Source organism: Scatophagus argus, chromosome 19 (assembly GCF_020382885.2).
Source record: "Scatophagus argus isolate fScaArg1 chromosome 19, fScaArg1.pri, whole genome shotgun sequence".
Taxonomy (NCBI): domain Eukaryota; kingdom Metazoa; phylum Chordata; class Actinopteri; family Scatophagidae; genus Scatophagus; species Scatophagus argus.
Window position 1 is genome coordinate 13,683,307 of NC_058511.1, and position 21,901 is coordinate 13,705,207.

At 41.5% G+C, this 21,901-nt stretch overlaps 2 protein-coding genes across 3 annotated transcripts; both read left to right on the forward strand.

Annotated features, from left to right (window-relative positions):
• Positions 1-2,943: 2,943 nt before the first annotated feature.
• Positions 2,944-3,995, forward strand: LOC124050617. Its single transcript, XM_046373337.1, has one exon. It carries the CDS (start codon positions 2,972-2,974, stop codon positions 3,899-3,901), a length of 930 nt encoding a protein of 309 aa, XP_046229293.1. The 5' UTR covers positions 2,944-2,971; the 3' UTR covers positions 3,902-3,995.
• Positions 3,996-6,565: 2,570 nt separating this feature from the next.
• On the forward strand, positions 6,566-21,326 carry magl (MAX dimerization protein MGA-like). 2 transcript variants are annotated; one of them, XM_046373129.1, is made up of 22 exons: positions 6,566-7,193; positions 8,344-9,515; positions 10,350-10,800; positions 11,027-11,123; positions 11,295-11,408; positions 11,507-11,626; positions 12,718-12,831; positions 12,985-13,360; positions 14,177-14,384; positions 14,512-14,749; positions 14,855-15,033; positions 15,226-15,445; positions 15,576-15,802; positions 16,008-16,223; positions 16,373-16,634; positions 17,072-17,673; positions 17,813-17,910; positions 18,044-18,083; positions 18,227-18,391; positions 18,656-18,767; positions 19,008-19,565; positions 19,659-21,326. In XM_046373129.1, exons 2-22 carry the CDS (start codon positions 8,380-8,382, stop codon positions 20,525-20,527), a joined length of 6,402 nt encoding a protein of 2,133 aa, XP_046229085.1. In that variant the 5' UTR covers positions 6,566-7,193; positions 8,344-8,379; the 3' UTR covers positions 20,528-21,326. The 2 variants fall into 2 exon arrangements, with proteins under 2 accessions (XP_046229085.1, XP_046229084.1); XM_046373128.1 differs by having other exon boundaries at positions 6,566-7,156.
• The last annotated feature ends 575 nt before the right edge of the window (positions 21,327-21,901 follow it).

Here is a 21,901-nt window from a genome sequence, read left to right on the forward strand (position 1 = left end):
CTGTGGCTTGAACCCAGGTTGTCCTCTTAAGGTGGTGTCTCTACAACAACATGGCCACCTTCGGTGTTTGAGAGTTTGAAAGGACAAAGCTGTTGGTATTTATTAAGTTCTCACAAAGTCTATTGTCCCCAAAGGAGGGTTTACTAAATACGATGCCTGAATTGAATTTTATTTTTGAACGAACTCAAAGCTTTTGACTTTGGTAACAAAATTTAGTGTGTAGCTGTGAAAAAATAGATGTCTGACGCCACAAAACAGGATCCAAATCAACCAAGCATTTCAGTTTTTGAATCTCCACTATAAACACTATATCACATCCTTAATTGACTTCACAGATAAGTGATTTTTGTACAGCTGACAGTGTCATCGCAAATGTCAGACACATCTTATGTTGATAAACTAGTAATTAAATGTAATTCCTCCACCAACCAATGCAGTTCAGCTTAACGAAATGATTGGAAAGCGATGCATTCTGATTGCTGCAGCTCTGGCATATTAACATTTAGATGAAATTTTATGCAGTATTGTCACCGAGGTGCCATGGCTCAAGTCCAAGTTGAGTCCCCCTTCTCAGGTATGAGTTATATTTATGAAGATCATGTGCAAGCGAGGTCTTCAAGTCTTTATAGGCCATGTCTCCACTTTGAATAATCCATACAGGAACTTAATAAAAAAGAAATTTAAAACCCACAGTATAGGCGTCTTTCACAGAAGACACTGACTTATCACTGCAGGAAAAGCTGTGGGTGTTAATAACATTAATGATGGCTCCTTTCTTTTTAAGTGTTGTAGCGCTGTTTCTTTGACTGTGTCAGCAAAAAATGACTGTTTGATTACTCGCAAATGAATCTTCACAAAGAGACAGTGTGACATTAAAAAGACCACAGTAAGCAAGTACATAATATAGTTAATATGGTACTGTGGGCCAAAAGTTGTATATTCATTGTGTTTGTGAACGTCACACCTTAAAAGAGGTGTTCGTACTTTGTTCCCTCCCAGCACCGTGTTTAGTGCTCAGACGCATTTGTGTGCTGCATCAGCCGTAGAAACACAGACTCTTCGGTGATGTCTAATGAAGTATCCATTTTCCTTGTTTAAATAGAGAAAAACTCTTTAGTTTATTTGAGGAAAACAACAGTGGGGTAGTCAAAAGAGTCTCTTTCTCACTGTCGCCCTCCCTGCTATCAGTCAGCTTTTAAAAATACATTTGCACTGTTTTTTGAATGTAGATGGGGGTTGATTATCTTATTACTGTCATTTTTTAAAAGCTTTCACATCCATGCAGGTGTTTTCACTTATTCTGATTATTATTATTCTGATTTCTGCACAGGTTGCCCATGATATTGTTAACTGACATTGTGCATGATATTAAGAAATCATACTGCGTATGATAGTAAGGATTGATATTGATATTGCCTATGATATAATGCAACAGTGATAGTACAAATATGTCCACAGTCCAGCCTATTTCAGCTCTCCTCCCTACTGAATGGAGAGGAATTATAAAGTTGAGGCTGAATGTGCCCCGATACAACTCCAGTGTGGCCTGCAGGAGAACAGATGCATTGTTCATGAAACTGAGAAGTTTTCTCAGCATTCTCCCCTCCGACGCATCATTTGTCGTGTACTTTCAAAATGAATGTCACTCAAATGTCACTCAAATTTAGCAAATGTTAGCAAGCTAACATGCTAAACTAAGAGTGTCAACACTATAAACATTATACCTGCTAAACGCCAGCATGCTAGCATTGCAATGTGAACAATGCTGATGTCTTTTTAGCTCGAAGCACTGTTAGAATAATTTCTGTGATGCCAACCTATTGCAAAAATCTGTGTTGTCTCAGTCTCATAAAGGGGTTTATAGATGGGGTTTTCCACCAAGCACAGTCCAGTCACACTGTGTATACAAAACAAGAAAGACAACAGATTGTGATTTGTGGGAAACCCCAGCTACATCTCATCATACTGAAACAACTTTGATTTTTGTAGTGGCTTGAAGTTATAGTGAAAAATAATGGCACATAAACAACATTTGATCATTTGATTGATAATCATTGGATGGTGAAAAAAGACTACAACCTTGTAAGGTGGCCAGGCTCATTATGGAAAACTTAGTTCACCCATTTACTGCCAATGTAGGGCTTATCCTTAATTACACATAGGCGCACACACGCATGCCCACACACATGCACACACACACACACACACTGTGGGATTCACAATTAAGCTGAATCAGGATGCAAGGCTGGTACAGAACAGAACGTCTGCTAACTAGACAGCACACCATAAAAGGAAAAGAGGCAAGCCAGAACATGAACCAGTCCGGTGTGAACAACAGAGTCCAGAGGCCCTGTTATATTTTTGTTTATCCACCACACACTCACATATTCTTTATGCTGATTATTTTCATCCAATTGTCATCGTATTGGTTTGCCAAAGTGACCACACAAGATGTCCCTTTTCAGCACTTCAATCAAACTCTTTTCATTGTCAGTATGTGATGTATGTGTCAGTTTTACAAAGGGTTGATAGGAAAGATGTAATTTGGTTGATTTTTTTCACAGCAGTGTATTTTAAGTTAAAATTAAACCACAAAATGACCAAGATGAGGTGGAGAACAAGTGTCCATGGATATAAATGAGCTCTTGCAGGAATTGCGTTTGGCGATGTCAGTCAGCGGAAAAACACGTCACCGCTTTAAATCAGACGCTGCTCTGGTCTCAAGATGAAAACTTTAATGATTCCCAGCGTTCCATGTTTCCAGCACCCTCTTGTTGTCTCTTCTCTGTATTGAGCACAGCCAATCACTAATCTAGATTCTTGCCGCCTTTGAGAACTTGATAAAAAGGGTTTTTCGAGGGGAGAGACGAAACACACTGCAACTTCGCTCCATGCTGGGAGGTCATATCTCTGCCTACTTCTGTGCAAATAACACAGAAGTGACATATTTTGTGTGACCTGACTTTCAAGAATGGTTGGCTTCTCTGTACAGCTCCTGGGCATAAGAATCTTCATTTCTTGCATAGGACTTTTGGGTAATGTATTCCTCATCTTCTCCATCGTTCAGATCAAGTTCTCCCGGGTCAAATCCTTTGAGTTGTTTCTTTTGGGAATGGCTATAGCCAACTTGGAGGAAATCCTCATCGTGAACAGCTATGACACTATCGTCCTCCAGACTTCCTCCACATACACTGGCACTTTGTCATGTCGCACGCTCAAGTTCCTGACTGTGTTTGGTGAGATTACCAGTATCCTCTTCACCGTCCTCATCAGCATCTTCCGCTACCAGAAGCTAAGAGACGCAGAGAAGAGGGTCAACCTCCCAATCGTCCTGGACAACATTGGTTCGGCCTGGATGGTGAGTGGAGTTTGCGTGATGCTCTCCGTCCTGCTGAGCATCCCCATTTTTTTCATAAACCTTCAAGCCCCAGCAGAAAACATCACGAGAAACAACACTGGCTGCCCTCCAGATTTCTTTCAGTGTAGTAAAAATATGTGTCCCACATTCAACAAATTTTACAAGTACATGTTCATCATAGCATGCAACGTACTGCCTCTGATCATCGTCACGGTCACCAGCTGCCTTATCATCACAGTGCTGCTGAACCAGAGGAAGATGGTAACACCAGTGGTGAGCGTGAGCGGGCAAAGCCAGTTTGGTGGGAAGAGCAAAGATGTGAGGCTCCAGCGAAGCACCATAGCTGTACTGGCAGCTATGGGATTGTTCCTTGTAGACTGGACTCTCTACCTGATATTCCAGCTGACTTTTAACTCCACCAAATTTCCTTTTTGGGCTGAAATGGAGTTCTTTATCTCAATTTCCTACACATCCTTCAGTCCATTTGTATACGGGATCGGGAATAATCTGTTCTCTCTCAAAAATTTAATAAGACTTTTTTGATTTTTTTAGTGATAGAATAGAACTTGAAAAATCACAAATCACATGTTTTTTGCTTGCCAGTAATTTTTTTTGTAATTACATCTTATAAACTGACAATGATATAACTAAAATCACTGCGTTGGTTCAAGGAAAGAAATGATTGCTTAGAAAACGTACCTTGCTTAGACCTTTCATCATAAGACAGATTAAAGCTTTGTGTTGCAAGCCTTTACTTAGATCTAACTTGAATGCAAAAGTTCCACGGGTATGATTTTTGCTTGCAATCAAATTATTTTTCTGATGTTACGTTTCAAGGCAAGTAAATGGAACTCATTCATTGCCTTATTTTTCAGTGCTATTCTGCACATAACAGCTGTATTTTTATACAAACTGTAGTTCACAGGCACTGCACCAGCCAAAATGATCTGTGTTTATGGAACAATGAACTGAGTGAAGAGGCAGTTCTGTTCCCCGCAGCGTCTCACATGGAGAATCAACAATGATAACTTGACACCTTTCTCTATTCTCTACTGCTCACTCACAACTCACTTTGACATAAATACAGTTGTTTTATATTTGTGCATAGGATGCAGAGTTGTGTGCTGCACGTAGATACCGAACTTAATTATTGTGGTTAGACTTTTCACTTCACTGAAAAGACTCTGGCAGAAAGTGAAACCTCTTACACATTGGTCAGATATTAGTCAGTGAGTCTGACTGTGACAAATTTAGAAAGATGTCTTTACATCCAGGTGATATTAAAGCTCTAATGTGAGTGGATTTTTAAAGTTTCCATCTACAGAAATGACTAGAGTGGATGTGTGAGATGTTTCAGCATCCTTCAGCACACCAAACTTAAAATTAACTTTACAGCCCCAAATTATATGCAGTACCACAATAAATGGTGCGGAGTCTATAGGCACAAGCATCTCTGATAAAAGTCTGCATTTAGAGAGTCATTATTCTTTGTCTTGACATCTTAATTTGGACCTTAAAGCTAATTCTGGCTTGCTCAACTATATATATCATGTCAAAATTCAAAAGCAGTCCCTTAATAATACTAGTTTTAAAATGGTGATGATAGACTGAGTAGCTACTATGCTTGTTAAACTTGGCTTGAATAAAATAACAAAGACATACATATTAAACAGTCCTTGTAGTGGTCTCTTTCTATTTTCTGTCAATATTGTCTGCACAATGCACAACTTTGGAATGTGATAAACTTGAGCATTATGTGTTGTCACATTAATAAATGGTGGTGAAATAACAATAGGTTATAATAGTTGAAATGAATGAAAAATGAGTCATTATTCATTTAGATTTTTCGAGTATCACAAAATGCTGCGTAAATACATTCACACTTAAAACGCAATAAATTGTATGTTCTTCTGAAAACATTTGCTGGGGAAACCGCACATATTATTTTAATATTTGATTAATGGGACGTCGCGACAGGCTGTGGTTTTGCGCCGAGTAACACAATGCGTTGTGTTAATATGAGACGTGTAAACTAGATGTAACCGCCTTTCAAGGTCTGTCGGTTACGAGCCCATGTCATGTTTGTCTGTTGTGAATTCGTCAAAGCCAAGTCGCAGGATTAACAGAACACGAAGAGCTGCCCCGCAGGAACAGGCTGCAGCTCATCGCCACGAGATCTCCACGTGGAGCGTAAGAGATGGGTACGTTCATGTGGGCTCGTTCCCCACTTCCTAGTCCTGGTTAGACCCCGCCCTGTTGTCTAAGAAACAGATTACTGTTGACGTTGTGATAATTCAGTCTGTCTAGTTTTGTGGGCTCAATTGTACGCGTACATTTCTTCCTAGTTTTTGAAGGGAAGTCTTGTTCTTTGTTGTTCTGTGTATTCATGTTTTATAACATGTTACTTAATCAACTGAAAATGCAATTTCATGTCAAACCCATGTTTCCAGTCATACACAGATGAGACCCATACTCGCCATATTTATACACGGGTGCATTTGTTTAAAGGTTTTTGTTTGAAGCATCACGCTATTTGCGAGCTCCTCCTTACGTTAAAACTGTGATGGAAAGTAAACCCACCTGCCTTTCAGTCCCTTTGAGTTTTAACATTAAAAAAAATCTTAGTCATATTTAAGGTAGACATTAAATTCTCTTAAATCGGCCTGTGTGGCCAAGGTTTTTCTATCTTTTTTTCTATCCTACTGTGTCTGTATTTTCCTTTGAGTAAAGAGCAAACCACTTCAAAACATTCAATTTGTTACACGCATTCTCACTACCCAACAATCACCATGCTCCACTTTCCCGTGCAACGAAATTTGTGTAGACCTAGACATAGCGAAAGAATAACTAAAATTATAATTAGCTGGGTTTGATTATCACACAATTATTATTTGGGCAACTTTTAATTTTTAACGGCAACGTTTCGCCGCCATCTTAGCCGAGAAACAAAGCCAGTCTGCGTTGTTTTGCGGTGTGTGCTTTAGCAGTTGAAGAAAATGTCAACAATAAGGTATTCATTTTTGCAGGTTGATGCTCATACATTGTCACGCGGTGCATGGACACGGCCCCATGACACAAATTTACTTTTTTCAGTCGGGAGTGTTTTGGGGTCAAATTCTGCCACTGACACCATTATAGAACACATGGCCGTTAAAGTCCTCCGCAGGGAGCTTGCGCATTGGTTACTGGAGCTCAACCGCCATGGTGAACGTGTTACGTCACAGCCCGAGAGCGCGGATGTGTGTGTATGTGTGTGTAAGAGAGGGGCAGCGATGAGAGTGAGTGTGTGTGTGTGTGTGGCTCAGGCAGGGTGAGAATGGAAATGTGATCGAAAAGGTAGAAGAAGTAAATGAAACACTAAGGGAAGAAGAGAAAGTCTCGGATCTGCGCTCTGAGCTCTGGAATTACACATCCGAAACATTTTCCCGCAAAACTTGCTGAGAGTTGTCATTACCGGCGCGTGGACTGAGTTCGAGGTGGGAACAAGCGAAAAAAAAAAAACCATCTCCAGGAAGGTGGACTCCCGCTTCCCTCGCCCCGGCGGCCTGGGAATCACGCGCCATTGAAGAAGGCGATAATGTGCATGCGCTTTGTCTACACTACGTGCACGCTCGGGTCGGTCGATGCGAGCACACTGGCGTGGCTCTTGGCCTCCATTTGCCAGTTTGTGTTTATGTTCGAGGGATTCGCTGAGGCCCGATGAACGGCGACGACGACGTGCAACAGTTGGATTTACGCCTTGAACGTTGTTATTATATCGCCGCCGTAGCACACGAGGCATTCAACCGATGTTGAAAGGTGAGGCGTCAGTGCAATCTCCAACTTTTCCAACTTGGTGAGTGGTGGATCGGACGGCCTTCCTCTCTGCGGTGTGTGGGGAAGAGAGAGCTGTTGTCAAACAACTTAAATTCCTCGTCTGGTTTCTCACTGTTTGAGGAGGAAACAGTTACACGGAAAACACTTGAGAGTTTGTGTTGTAAACATGACGGTAATAAACCGTTTGAGGCGCTCGTTTAGCCGATTAACACCTTATTCTGCAGCCTCTGTGTTGGTGTGGTTGTGTGATTAGTAAATTGACCTGAGGAGGGCAGGACGACAAGAAAACAGGTTATGTTTTTAGCTTGTTATCTGTCGTCGACGGGGATTATATCAGTTGGGCTGCAAAGGCAGAAATGTCTCCATTCATACTTAAAATACTGGCCTGCATGAACGTTTCAGCCATGTCCTCAGTTGGGCGATAACAGACAGGCTATTGGTCAGTCAAACCAAAGTGGCTTCGCAGCCCACTTCACGAAGGCAAAGTCCATCTTTTTCAGACCGCAAAGAGAAATTATATATTAAACTTAAATAAATACTCGTTACTTCTTTTTAAATTTGTAATGTAAGTTGTGAGCTATTAGGAACGTAATGGTAATTTTTAATGGGTGCGAGTCAAGGATATGTGGGTGTACTTGTTGTGGTGTTTTAATTTTATTTATTTATTTGTTTATTTTATTTTCATAATTCCTGCCGCAGTTTACACCAGATGGTTCAATATTTGTGGTTTTGAGCTCTGGTCATTTTATTTATCATGTTATGATAATTTATCCATTGGTAAGTAATTTATTTTCCTGGAAGGTATGGCCAAACCTAAAACTGAGATTTACACAACCAGCAACAATGGTTTTCATTTAATTTTGTATGATGTAATAACAATGCTTTAAAAACAGAGTATTCTTGTCTCACGTCCCCTTCTGAGCTCATGTTTATCAGCAGCCACTGTATCCTAGGACTTGAGCAAGTTGCAGCACCACTGATGCTACAAATAGCTTTAATTTGCCAGCACTTACCAGTTCTATGAAGTGATTTGCAAAGATTAACTGAATTTCTGTATTCTGATTTTTATCACGTAGGGCCAGGTCATTAGTGCTGAAATGCATGTGGTATCTCTAAATATAGCTGTGATATACGGTATAACTGACATTATTATTATATATTTTTTTCAGGTCTCAGATGAAGAGAGACGACCAGAGTCGTTGGTGATGCCTGCCACAGACTCTGAACTCACATCAATGGAGGACTCCCATGCATTGAAGGATGAGGAAGGAAGCTTGACTAATGTCCCTTCCTCAGTTCCTCCCACTACCGTCCCTCCTTCAACCCTCCTTGTTCCAGCCACTACAAAACCTAATTTAACTAGTGAGACCGTGATTGAGACTAAAGCTGTTTCAGTGGCAAGTAATGACTGCAGCTTGGCTCTCTCTTCGCCTGCTGAAGCTAGCCCAGCCAAGCCGGCTGTGACATCGCCTACTAACTTTGATGAGACCACTGAAACAAGTCCAGCTACCTCACATATAGCATCAGCATCAGACTCCCTTAACTGCACAGGGACGCCATCTCCTGTGTTGCCAGCTACAACATTTGGCAACCCAGATCCGGAAACTGACTTTCCTGCCATACTGACCTTCAAAGGTGTCAGTGTCACGCTGGAGAATAATGGTGTGTGGAAGCAATTCAACAGCCGTGGGACTGAGATGATTCTTACTAAACAGGGGCGCCGCATGTTCCCATACTGCAGATATCGCCTGGCTGGTCTAGATCCTGAGAAGCAGTACAGTCTGGTCCTGTCCGTAGTTCCATCGGACTGCTACAGGTACCGCTGGAACGTGTCCAAATGGGAGGTTGCCGGACTTGCAGACCAACAGACCCAGGGTGTGATCAGGGCATTTTCCCACCATCACTCACCCTGTCGAGGCTCAGAGTGGATGAATGGCTTGGTATCTTTTTACAAACTCAAACTGACCAATAATGTCCGAGATCAGAGAGGTCATATAATCCTACACTCCATGCATCGTTACATTCCTAGACTACATATAATTCCTGTTTTGGATGGGAAAGCTGTCACACCTGAAAAGCCCATTTTCATGGGAACAGAAAGCATTGCCTTTACTTTTCCGCAAACTGAATTCATGGCTGTGACGACTTATCAGAACTTTCGGATCACCCAGCTGAAAATTAATCATAATCCTTTTGCGAAAGGCTTTAGGGAAGATGGGAACAACTCCCGCCTTAACAGGTTCGTGCCATTGGCTCCACCTGTGGCGAAGCCAGACAGTCAGCCTTCTGCTTTAGAAGCTGCCGAACTCAGTCAAACCAAGGAAGAAGTTGTGGATTTGAAGTAAGTCTTATGTTTTTTCACATATTTGTACTTTTCTGCAACGTGCTGGTGTACACCTGTGATCTACAATCAGACTCAACTCTCTTAGAGAGGTATTAATTTAAATATATATTTATTATTGGGCTCTTTCTAATGTTGCGGTTACCCTGTCAGTGTGAGGGGTAAGAATATTAGAGATGCAGTATAGTGCAGTCTAAGCTTAGTAAAGGTAGAATATGTGACCAAACTGTTGTACTTGATTAATTTAGATTGTGTACGTGTGCTTAACAAAGTAGCCATGGAGTGCATTATTCGACTTTCTGAGACTCTTGGAGCCATTTGAACCTTTTCTTTCTTTTCTATTCTTCTTGTATTGTATAATGGTCGTGTTATGAAGATGTTTACAGACTGCCTGCATTCACCCACCATTATAACTGTAATAGTCACTGATAGAGCAAAGCAAAACATACATGCACTGCTGTGTCCAGGTTGGCTAAAGTCCTTAAAGTCCTAAACCTACACCCATTGAACTGAAAAAAAGATGATATGTCTCTTGAGGATGAAATCCCTTTAAGGAATGACCTTTTTGTTTGCAGGAGTTAAATAGAATAACAGACACAACTTATATTATCATATGAGACATCATCAGTTGTATGTTTCTGGGTATACTAGAATGTAAGCATGCTATGCAACAAACAGATGACATTTTATCAGTTAAACGTCTGAAATTAGTCCATTGCCTCATGCTGTGCCATAACAGATTTATATATCTTTATAATGAGATCACCATCAAATCATTTTCGCTTTCAATTTGTTTAACATCCGTGAACGGCATTCTTTTTTTCTGTCTTACAGCACAAAGAATGACAGAGTTTCTCCTTCTCTCTCAAATAATCAAAAGACCAGACTAGTCCTGAAGCCCATTATGTCTACCATTGCCAGTAAGGATGAATTATATGTCCCCTGTATAAGAGGCAGTCATGCCCTTGGTGAACTTGTGCTTGTCCAAAAGCATCCAGGTGTGGAACCCAGTCTCAGTGTAACCCGTAACACACAGCAAGGGTTCAGAGCAATGCCTTTAGCAAAATCCACCGTTGCCGCTTCGACAGTGTCTACCCCGGGATCATCATCTGGGTACCGCAAGAAGAGGAGGAGGATTAACAGGCGTTGGGCAAATTCGCGGGGAAGAGAGTGGAAGGCTGCAACTGCCTCCCCCTCGGTAGTCCATAGCCCTTCATTGACTGTCGCTATGCAACCGGAGCTGGATGATGTAGAAGGCCTGTTGTTTGTGTCTTTCAGCTCAAAGGTAAAACACTGAAAATCTTTTGCATGTCTGGAAGTGATTTATTTATTATTTGCTGTGAGGTGTGTAGTCTCCTCCATTTATTTACCTAATGTCAAATAAGTACATTGAGTATTCACTGGAGCTTAGTTTCCTGAGATGGCATTAAGTGTTGCATCACAGAATGGGTTTTGGGTGCACCGTAAAGTTCTTCGAAATGTTTAGGCATTAATGTTCTACATTGTGACAGGAAGCTCTTGAGGTTCATGTCAGGGATAAGCAGACCAATAACTCATCATCAGCTGCTCCAGTTTCCTTAACGACACCGATGCGCTTGAAGCAAACAGGTAAGCAACACAAAGACCTTTCAAGTCAGCCCTGAAACAAATAGCTTTCGTGCAGCCCGTGGATCTTGAATGCTATTAAAATCCTGCACAAATCTTTTGTCATCTATTTCTGTTTTCTTTCATGATCAATTACGTACATGATCTTTTCAAAACATTTCTGTGGTGTCTCAGTGGGGGTGATTCCAGAGACTGATGAGGGGAAGATGGCCCGCTTGGAGACTGTCCTGCTGCAGGACCTCCATGTTCTCAAACACAGACAGGTCATTCATCCTGTGCTGCAGGAGGGTGAGTTATTAGCAACACACACCAACATTGCAGTGGTTGAATAGCTTATACAAAGTAATTTAGTGTTGGTTCATTTTTTTCATTTGTCCATTTTCTAGTGGGGATGAAGCTAAGTTCCCTAGACCCAACAAAGTCCATCGACCTGCAGTATCTGGGGGTTCGTCTGCCGCTTCCTCCACCAAACCAACCAGAGCAAGGCAACACCACACCTGCAGGAGGTATGTTGAGCTGATCTTTAACAGCCTTTGTATGCTTCGTTGAGGATACGTGCCCATCCTGCAGCGCTTAAGTGCCGTGGTTTGGACGACTTGGTTTCAGCAGAATATTTTATTTATCTTAACAGCTAATATGGAGGAGGCATTGGCAAAAAAATGTTCTATCTAATCAGTTAATCATCAGTTAAATGTTTTACCATATTATTACCTGTGGACAGACAAACCATCAAGCCTGGCTTGTCTAATGCATGAAACTTCCTCCACTTCCCCAATGCAACAAAGCAAAGCAGGTAAAGCTGGAAAGGGGTTTGCTGTTTAATGTTTTCCACACAATTCCGTCAAACAGGCCAGGGCACTGTGTTGTTTCTGGGACACGTCTTTTTTGCGTTCTTTTTCTAAGATGGAAATAAAGTATCAAAGGTCTGTAAGTGTAAAGCAGAATTGCCTCCACCGGAAGAAGTCTCCTCCTCCTTAGGTTCATATTAAAATATTCTCAGTATCAGTTATTAACTCAGTGTGGTCCTGTGAGTAAGACTGAGTAGATGTGTTGACCGTACTCATTGTGACGTCCATGTTTAGAGCAATAATGATATAGATTACCTGTGATGTTACATAAGAATAGCGATTCGTGTTTTTTTGTGCAAGATTTTCACGTTTCTCATTTAATGTGATTGTTTCTACGTCTAATCCGTTCTTACTTGAGTGTTACACAGTTAGCTTTTGGGTTGATCTGTTATGCACATTTTTTTTTTGTTATTAATTTTTTCATGTTTCACCATTTTTAACAGAGTAAGACAGGAACATAATTTTCTGAGGTGTGAACAATGAAGTGAGAGGTAAACACAAGAAAAACAAAGAAAACAGTAAACAGTGGTCCAAACCGCATCGCCCAGGGGCCTTCTGTTTTCTGTCACTGAAGACCCTTCCATTGAATAAATGCAGTTTTTTTTCATCATCTAAGACAATGAAAAAGAAATGAGATTCTGAAAAAACATTTTTCCTACTGTAACGCATCGCTGGACATTGTGAAGTATTGAGTACTAGCTTGCTTTGTCCTTTTAACTGAAGGCTAATGCATTAAGTTTCCTTCACAGATGACGGGTTGCCCTTCATCTCCCGGACAGGAAAGACAAGTGACATGACAAAAATAAAGGGATGGAAAAACAAGTTCATAAAAAGCAAAGAAACGCCTCCCTCGAACTTTGATGGTAGGGTTTGTCCCTTTTATCATTCAGTGGAATTAGTAAAGTCACACTAATTACCAAAAGACTAACAGCGCTAAAACCAACTGAATGTACTTGTGTCTAATTCATTATTCCTCACTGGTGACTTAAAGGCTCTTTATTCTTCCGCTCCTAAAGGATCACAAAAGAACCTATCAGCCTTCTGCAGCAACATGTTGGACGAGTACTTGGAAAGTGAAGCCCAGTACATCAGTGAGCGTGCTGCTGCCTTCTCCACAAACCCCGAGGCCTCTGTGGCCTATCGGCTGCCTGCTAAAGGTTCCAGTTATGTGAAGACCCTGGAAAGCGTTCTCAAGCATCGAAACACTGCCTCCAAATTCCCAGTGGGGACCAACAAACCCTGTCCTCTTTCTCACAAATTACCCCCCAACTCAGCCCCGACGTCATCGGCTTCTCCTCTGGCCAGCCCTTCGACTTCTGTTCAGACAGGAGCTCAGTTGCCAGGAACTGTGATAACAAACGCTGCTTCTGGATCTAGTTCTATTTTCCATAGGTGAGGAAGTGCATGTAAATTGTTTTTAGTTTTATGGACACATTTCTCACCATTTACCAGTCCTCATAGTTTTTATTCGGCCAGCAGATAATGATCATTTTCAGTATAGATGAATCCGGTTATTCTTTCCTCAATTGTTTGGCCCTTAAAATATCAGGAAAATGCTGAAAATGTACATCATAATTTCCATTCTTACTTGAGAGTTACACAGTTGGTAACACTCAACCACAAAACATGTTAAAATGGCTGAATATGCAGTAGCTAGAGAAAAGGGAAATTCGTCATTGGTGTACTCAACATACATTTTACACAGTCAGTTTTCTATGATTGGTCTTCAGCTGTCCCTTGTTTTTGCAGTGTCCATTTTACTGTGTCACAGCTGCTGCCAGTGGTGTCTGTTTACAAAAATATAGATTTTACTGGTTGTATTATTTATTTCTTTTTTCATATCCATATGTTTCCTTGAAAATTATTACCTTCTATCTAAGGTCTTACTGGGAAACTTGTATCTTAATTTTATGTGAACTTCGTGCCTGATTTCAGGAAAATTTGAACATGCTCTTGCTTTGAGGAGAGTAACAGATTTCTTCTTTCATACATACACAGTATATATGTTGCAAAATGATGTCAGTACATTCCAAGCTTTTAGAGAACTCTGTCTTTGAAAAGCAGCACGTAACTTCACTTTTCCAGATTTCCATAAAACATGCTTCCTCTGATTCTGTGATTGTCTTGTAAAGAAGTACATGATACAAACTACATTTTATGAATTAAAAGGAATAACACTAACAGGTGCACTTCAACCCCTCTCTTCAGATTATCTGCATACCTTCCTGGGGTCAGCCAGAAATCAGTGGCGTGCTTTGGGCAAAGCCATGGGGTGTCACACAGGACATCAGGCCTCACTAAGTTCCAGCTCAACCTGTTGAACATGGAGACTGGAGCCCTGAATGAGGGTCTGAGCAGAACACAGCTGACACAAGACAGGCTGAAAGTGGCTCTGTCTGTGATACTAACAAAAGAGGTATGCAACATACTGCACGAGTGTACTTGGAAGTTTTGTGTAGTGTCAATTGACGTGAATGATGAGCAAGAGGGAAAGGCACGCACATTTAAAATTGTTTTGATGGCTCTCCTTTCCTTTTACTTAGATGCAGGCCAGTCAGATCCTGAAAGGAATCCAGTATCCAAAGAATAAACCCAAGGGACCCGAATGTGGTCAGGACTTCTGCAGACTGGGCTGTCTGTGCTCCAGTCTCCAGCAGGTGAACAGAGGTCCCCTCCACTGCCGGCGGCCTGAATGCATGATTGGCTGCTCCTGCTTCAAACGCAAGATCACCAAGCAGTTGAGTGTGGGGGAGAGTGAACAACCGATCCAACCTGTTTACTGTAAGATTAAATTGATTTTTTTTTCTGTTTTTGGCGTTGGTTTCCTGCTCAGGTCACAACCCTCTAACCCAGAAGTATTAATGTGATGCTTTTATCCCTCCCCAGCTGTGACTAGTATGGCACATCTGGTCCAGCCTCGCCCAGGCACCCATACAAATAGACTGTGGAACCGTAACGTTAATGATGTGGACCCAGACCCGCTCTTCACCCCCAAAAGTGCTCCTCTGCATTTGGTCTCGATGAAGGCCATAAAACGCAGCAGCGTATCTCGTCCACCGCAACTGGTAAAATACATTCTCTCACTTATTGAATTTAATGGAATCTTGTCCAGCTCTTTTAATGCCTTAAAAGTCAATTAATTATTATTTATTAGAGTTAAAGATATGAGAGCTTAGTAAGTTTAAAAATCTGTGGATATATGTACACTTGTCTACTTTCTGTCTCTTCTTCATTTAAAACAAAAAATATCACTGCAGATTCGAGAAGAGGATAAGGATCCAGTGTATAAATACTTGGAGAGCATGATGACATGTGCTCGTGTAAGAGAATTCAACAGCAAACCACCTCCTGAAGTCTCCATGGAGCCCAAGATCCTTGATATTTCTGCACCAAACATCACAGAAAAAGCAGGAAAGGCAACTGCTGATGACTTGCTGAAAAAGTACAGCAGAAATTTACTGACTGTGAAAAAAACGGGTAAGGGACTGAAATAGGTGAAATAAATAATAATATATATATATATAATATGTATAAATACAGATACATCTATATGGTGCACTTACCATGTTTTACTGTGTCATGTTGAATATGTGCTGTCCCAACACAGAAAAGACTTCTCAGGGGACCACGTCTAACGAAACAGATGTGAGAAAGCAAATCGAGATCCAGTCGGCGTGTCAGTGGGACAAGGACTGCAATAAAGTCGTGGAAGCTTTGTGTCAACGTATGAATCAGAATAGGCTGTCTCAGCGCTTCTACATAGGACCTTACTGTATCCATCCAGTCGCCAAGATCTCCATACGGAAACCCAGCGGGTCCCTCCTCACCTACAGGGTATGCCTCTGAAGAGATGCAGAATATTGTCAGTGTCCTAAATAGTTGGGATACTTTTTAGTTGTAATTTACTGGCTTATTACCTTGAGGAGAACAGCTGATCAAAAACAGCTGAGGTTCTCAGTGATCATTCAGGTGTAGCATTTTTCCACATTTCACAACTTGCATTTGAAAAAACCTTCCACTCTGCTTCACCTTTTGCAAGGTACGCATCAGCAAACCATCACAAACCAGTGATGATGAAGATGAATTTGATGACGGGGATGAGGATTGGGACATGGAAGCAGAAGAGGAAGGAGACCATATTGAAGATCCAGTGATGCGGGTTGGAGTCACACCCTTCCTGAGCGGAGTGCTACCTGTTGGCAAACTGAGAGCCAAGACCAAACCTGTTGGCTTCCAAGCACATGGACTTATACAGGCCAGTCTCAGTCAATACCATTTTTCTATAACACTATTAATATGGTTTAACCTAAAGGCATAAATAATGTTTGGGGGTGGTGAAGCATGCACCTGGAAATGTAAACTTCAACATATGTTAGTAAAATGTATGTAATTCTTTTTTTGCAGGTAAATGGAAAATCCTACAATCAGGCCAGACTGTTGCTGGGGAGCATGGGGTCTCTACATCCAGCCAACCGCCTTGCAGCATACGTCACAGGTCGACTGCACATGCTGGCTGACATCTCTCACAAAACCTCTCAGAAATCAGATCCTACAAGCCAAATCAACACTCCTGGTGCTCTGCACATAAAGGCTGCTGGCACAGTAGTCCCTCCAATTATAACTGCAAGGAAAACCACTGAGCTGAAGACACCAACACAGCCAGCAGGTAAAATAGTCTCTCTGACCCCAGCACAAGTACATAGTTTTAAACTGATTGCTCTCCCAAAGGAGGGGAATGTAATCACCTCAAGAGCCCTCCAACACAAACACACCTGCAGCTACTGCAGAACATTGAAATCACCAAGTAAATAATTATTCTAGTTTAATCTAGTGAATCTAGTTTCCAACAGATAAAACCAAGCCTTTCAGTTTTGGCAAGAGTCCTGGTAAATGTATGGATGTGTTTTTTCCCAATTCTATGTAGAAGCCCCAATTTAGCAAACATTAAGTTGACATAACAGCCCTTATTTAAAGGAAGCACTTATGTTATTTGGCTTTAAAGATTACAACATTTAAATGCCTGAAACTGGAAAAATCAAGCAGGTATGTAGAAAAATATTTTTTTATCTCACCGTCCTGCCCTGCGTTGTGTTGTTTATTCAGTTGGACTGTCCCAGGCCGACACTTGCAGAAAGGGATCCATTGCATTGCCGCCTGTTTCACAAACCTCCTCTAACATCAACCCTGTCCACACGCTTGCCTTGGGCCAACGCAACTCAGTCAACCCCTTCCAGAGCTCCACGTCCTCGCCTGTCTCTCTCACCGTCTCGCCGTCGCTGAAAACCCCCAGCTTCTTAGGACAGAGTGGGACTTATTCCTTCAGGATCTGCCCTCCAGCTAACCAAGGTACCAAAGACCAGAACCTACCAGGAGTCACCCTGCCTGGTGGCTTCACCCTCATTCAGCTCCCTACACATGGAGCTGAAGGAGGTGCAGAGCAGTCAGAATCTGCCAGTTCAACAAACAAGGCTGATGTGGATAAAGCCCCACCCCCACCCCTGAGCACATTTGCTAGAAGTAAGAATCTGTTGAGCAGCGGATCTGTTGGGCCTGTGCTCTCCTCCTCTGGGCTGGTGTGTGATGAGAAAATGCCCTCAGATGGGAGCGGTGAAGCCAAGATCAAGCAGGAGGCCTCAAACCTGGACATCACTTCAGAGGACTTAAGCTCCAACTCCTCAGACTACTATGGAGAGGGTGACGAAGATGTAAGTGTGAAGACGAAGAAATGTTTTTGTTTTCAGTTCAACATTTCTGTCTCTTTCTGAAACGTGGTCTTTAATGTAAAATGCGAATGGCAGTACATAAAAAAACCTCAGCATGTCTAATCTGTAATGTTTTCTGCAGGAGGAGGATGTGGACATTGAGACAGTAGAAGAAGTAAGACAAGGACTGATGATCAGTAAAATGAAAGAAGCTCTCAGGAAAGCATTAAAGCAGTCACGGTAATACATGTGAATGTGTGTGTGCTTTTAAATGAAAGGTCATATGTTGTGTGCATCTGTGCATAGTTTTTGCCATTGATTGAAAAATATTACATTATTGTCCCTCAAAGTTTAACTCAATTCTTATCTCCAGAGGCCCCAGTGATAATTTTGAACCAGCAAGAGAGGTCCAGGTATGACTTTTTCATAGCTGCAGCATCCTTTTTCTCATAGATATTTATATTTATTTTGACAAAGCCACTATATGTTTTGGTTACTGTGTTTAGTGTCAATATTACTTGTATTTATTGTCATCTCTGCTGTCTCTCCATTCCAGGGTCAAATGGATAATAAACACGAAGAGTCTAAGGCTAACAGGAGGAGAAAGAACCACACTGTGCTAGAAAGGCAGAGACGTTCTGAACTGCGGAACCTCTTTGACAAGCTCCAGACCATCCTTCAAAGTGATCCGAAGGCTCCCAGGCTCCGCCTCCTCTCACTGGTTAGTTCCACATCCTGCTTGACCAGGGCTTCCTTGTGTTCACTTATGATGGGCCACATGAAACAAGAAAAGTCATTAAATGTGCATGTACACTTAAATTCAGCCCAAATTCACAAATCCATTATTTTCATTCATTTTTATTAAACAGATGTGTTCAAATCATTCAGTTCAAGATGCTTTGGACTACTTTCCCACTTCAGTATTCATACTCACTCATTCATAGTTGCATGTCTCCAGCCTTCATTCTGTTTTGTTGCCTTTCAGGCCCTAAAAGAAATCCAAAATCTGGTTGAGACGTCCAGATATCTGGAAGAGAAGAAGAGGAGGCTGATTCAGATGCAGTCTGTTTATGTGAAGGAGCTTTCCCTTTTGTCTGGTTTGTACAGCTTGTGTTAATGCATGTTTTTGCACTTTGTACTCAGGCTCTTTCATGTACTCTTTAAAACTGTAAAAGTCTGTTGAATGTCTTATGTCTTCACTTGGTATGTTAGCGTCTTAAATCGTGAATGCTGAGAAGTATAACTGATGACTGACTGATGAGCAAATTCCAAATGTTGTAGATGTTAACTTTAAAAGCTAGGGTTCTAACTTGTATTGTGAAATTTCACCTTTTTAGGGAAGTCAGATAAGGCCATTAAACACAAGCTGAAGCAGATCTGCGACAGACAGAAATTGAGAGAAAATACGCAGAAATGGAGGCCCTTCTTTTCCAGTCTACTGCAGTCAAGAGCTGCTTATCTGCAAACCAATCCCCAGTCCAAGCTCCTGCCCTCGCCTCTGTCACAGCCCGACCGCTTCATGACTCTGTTTCCGGCTAGCCTGCACACCACTGCATCCCAGCACAATAGAGACCAGAGACTCTTGCCTAATCCACATTCTATGTCTGTAGCAGTGTCCTCTCCAGCCCAGGTTGAGGTCACCGCCCCCTCACCACAGGAACAACCAGGTGAACCCGCAACCCCATCACAGGTCACTACGTCCAGTTCAACGTGCCAGCCTCAGGTCCCCTCAGTCACAGCCATACTCAAGGTCACCACAGGCCAGAATGGAGCCTCACCTGTGACCTCAGCACCCCATTCCAGCAATCCCTCTGTTCGCCTTCGGCAGCCTTTGACTTATCCTCTGATTCGCTCCAAGACTGGCAGAATCATACTTCCATCATCTCTGAAACCAAGTGAGTAAAGACATCCTGCTCCACGGTCAAATTCTCTTCATTTATGTGTATTGTTATATCCTTATAAGATATATCTTCCTGTTTTTCTCCCAGCTGGTCAGGTCTATACGGTCATGGTCATGAATGCCAAAAAGAAGGAAGAGGATGGTGAAAATAATAGGCAACCTCCTGACATGGATTCGTCCAAGAACCGAAGCAACAGCCTTTTAAAATCTGACCATTCTTCAGAAAGCTGTCATATATTGGATGAAGAGAAAACTGTGAAATCAGTGGAAGAGGAGAAAACCTCATCAAAATCATCAAACTCTGAACCAAAGCGTTCAGATGTAAAACCCCCCCTGGCTGAGCTTGCCCTCCTTAACAAATCAATCTTTGTGCCTTTGGTGGCTGTTCAGGCTGCAGAGAACAGCCAGGAGGGAGGCGCAGTGGCAGGTTTGAGGAAAAAACTGGCAATCCCTCCTCTCCGCCGCGGCAGAGGCAGACCTCGAAAGAGCGCTGTTATCCCTGTTAGTGAAAACAGAAAACCTACTGTGGTAGAACACTCCAGTAAAAGTGCCAGTGAAAGTGAAACATCTATTTTGGATGAAGAGAGCCAAAACGAAACGATGACATTGGAATTGGCCAAAGACACCTCAGAAATGGTTAGTGATGACCCTGTACCTGTAAAACGAGGCAGAGGAAGGCCACCGAAGAAGTCGATGGTTGGATGGATGCGCAGTCGTCCGACTATGGGAGCAGGAAGTAATCTATCTAAATCCGATGAGGACGATCCTGTTGGACTCCTTTTTAAAAGCCCCCGCACTAAATCCAACTCCAGTCCCGCAACGACCAGCTTGCTTGGAGATAGGAACGCATCTCGGCCTTTAACCCGAGGCGCTTTAGGGAAGGACTTCCCCAGTGCCAAGAAACGCTCCTGGAAAGATATAGAAAAGGAACTGGAGCCTGAGCTTCAATCTGAATAGTTCTCGCATCTTGCTGTCGCTGCAAACGCCAGTGCATGCAGTCACATGACCTCAGTTATCCTCGGAGCTTGATGCTGCTCTTTTCCGTACATGTTACCATAAGAAAGGTTGTTTTTGGTATAAAGAATATAAGAAAAAGCATTAATTGTGACCTGCTGAATGTTTCATTGATATGAATAATAACTCCCACATTCGGTTTCGATTTAGTGCTTTATAATATAAGTTACCAAGTTAAGGTCTTTCACTGTCCTTTATTACTGACCTGTCTTATGCAAATGAGAACAAAACTAGAGATTGAGTAAATCCAATATGTTAAGCCTTGCAGTGTGTCCTGAATAAGACCAGACAGTGCACTGCTACATAAACTGCAAAATGTAAATGTTAACTTATGTCTTTTTTTTTTAAATTGCGAGTTAGTTTGATGTATTCTTCCCTTTCAAATTCTTGTTTAACTAACTCAGTGAAAATCATCTGTAGTAGCACTTTATGTTTTTGGTAGAGAACCACCCATGATGTCATTGTTTTAGTTTGTGTTGTAACAGAAGTGATCTGCATTCTGAGGGGTTAGTTCACTAATATGCATATAAACCTAATGTGTCACAAGCAATCAAGATAAACGCTATTAGCCATAGAGTGTATTTAAGGAAATTACCTCTGAAAATATTGTATTTCTTTTTTAATTCCATTATGTTTATTTACTTTGTGAATGATTTTGAAACACTGGTTCTGCTGTTACTTCAGTTAAATTGAAAATGTGACAAAAACATTGCCTTTAAAGTCAATAAAATAACTACATGCATTTTATGTCAGCTTTCAGTCTCTCACAAACAAAGACATTTTATATTGTTTCCTGATTTTGACTGAAATATAAATTTAGCTGTTTTTTTAGCTATTTTCTAACAAGAAAAAGTCATCTGTTTTAAGATTGTTTTGTTTAATTTTCTGTTTCCTACATGTTTTAATTCAATCCAATCCTCGATAATGACTGTCCTAAACATAAACAGAAAGGGCCTTTTCTGCACACAGAACACACTCTGTTAGCTCATATCTGTAGTCTGTAGTGGCATTATCATATCCCTACTTATGGAAATAAATGTTAACCATTGACTGTCTGCAAGGTAGGAAAATTAGAGTGAAAGATGTGGATCTAAAGCACAGTTGTATGCTATAAAGGGGTCAGCAGCAATCCACTATTTAACTCCATTGGAAAAGAAACTGAGTGAACCCTTGAGTTAAGTTACAGCTTTGCACACCAGTTTGTATCACAAAATTTTGATGCTTGTAACCTCTGGCCATGACATTTAATAATAATAATGAAAAAGACATTTACGGAGAGAGACATTTCATGAAGGTCTAATGTCAGACCATGACCTG

Bases quoted from the DNA above. Each gene is read 5' to 3' on its own strand.
- LOC124050617 (XM_046373337.1), top strand. From the start codon at position 2,972: ATGGTTGGCTTCTCTGTACAGCTCCTGGGCATAAGAATCTTCATTTCT.
- magl (XM_046373129.1), top strand. From the start codon at position 8,380: ATGCCTGCCACAGACTCTGAACTCACATCAATGGAGGACTCCCATGCA. The intron at 11,124-11,294 runs GTAAGCAACACA...GTGGTGTCTCAG, and splicing joins GATGCGCTTGAAGCAAACAG to TGGGGGTGATTCCAGAGACT. The intron at 16,224-16,372 runs GCCAGTCTCAGT...CTTTTTTTGCAG, and splicing joins AAGCACATGGACTTATACAG to GTAAATGGAAAATCCTACAA.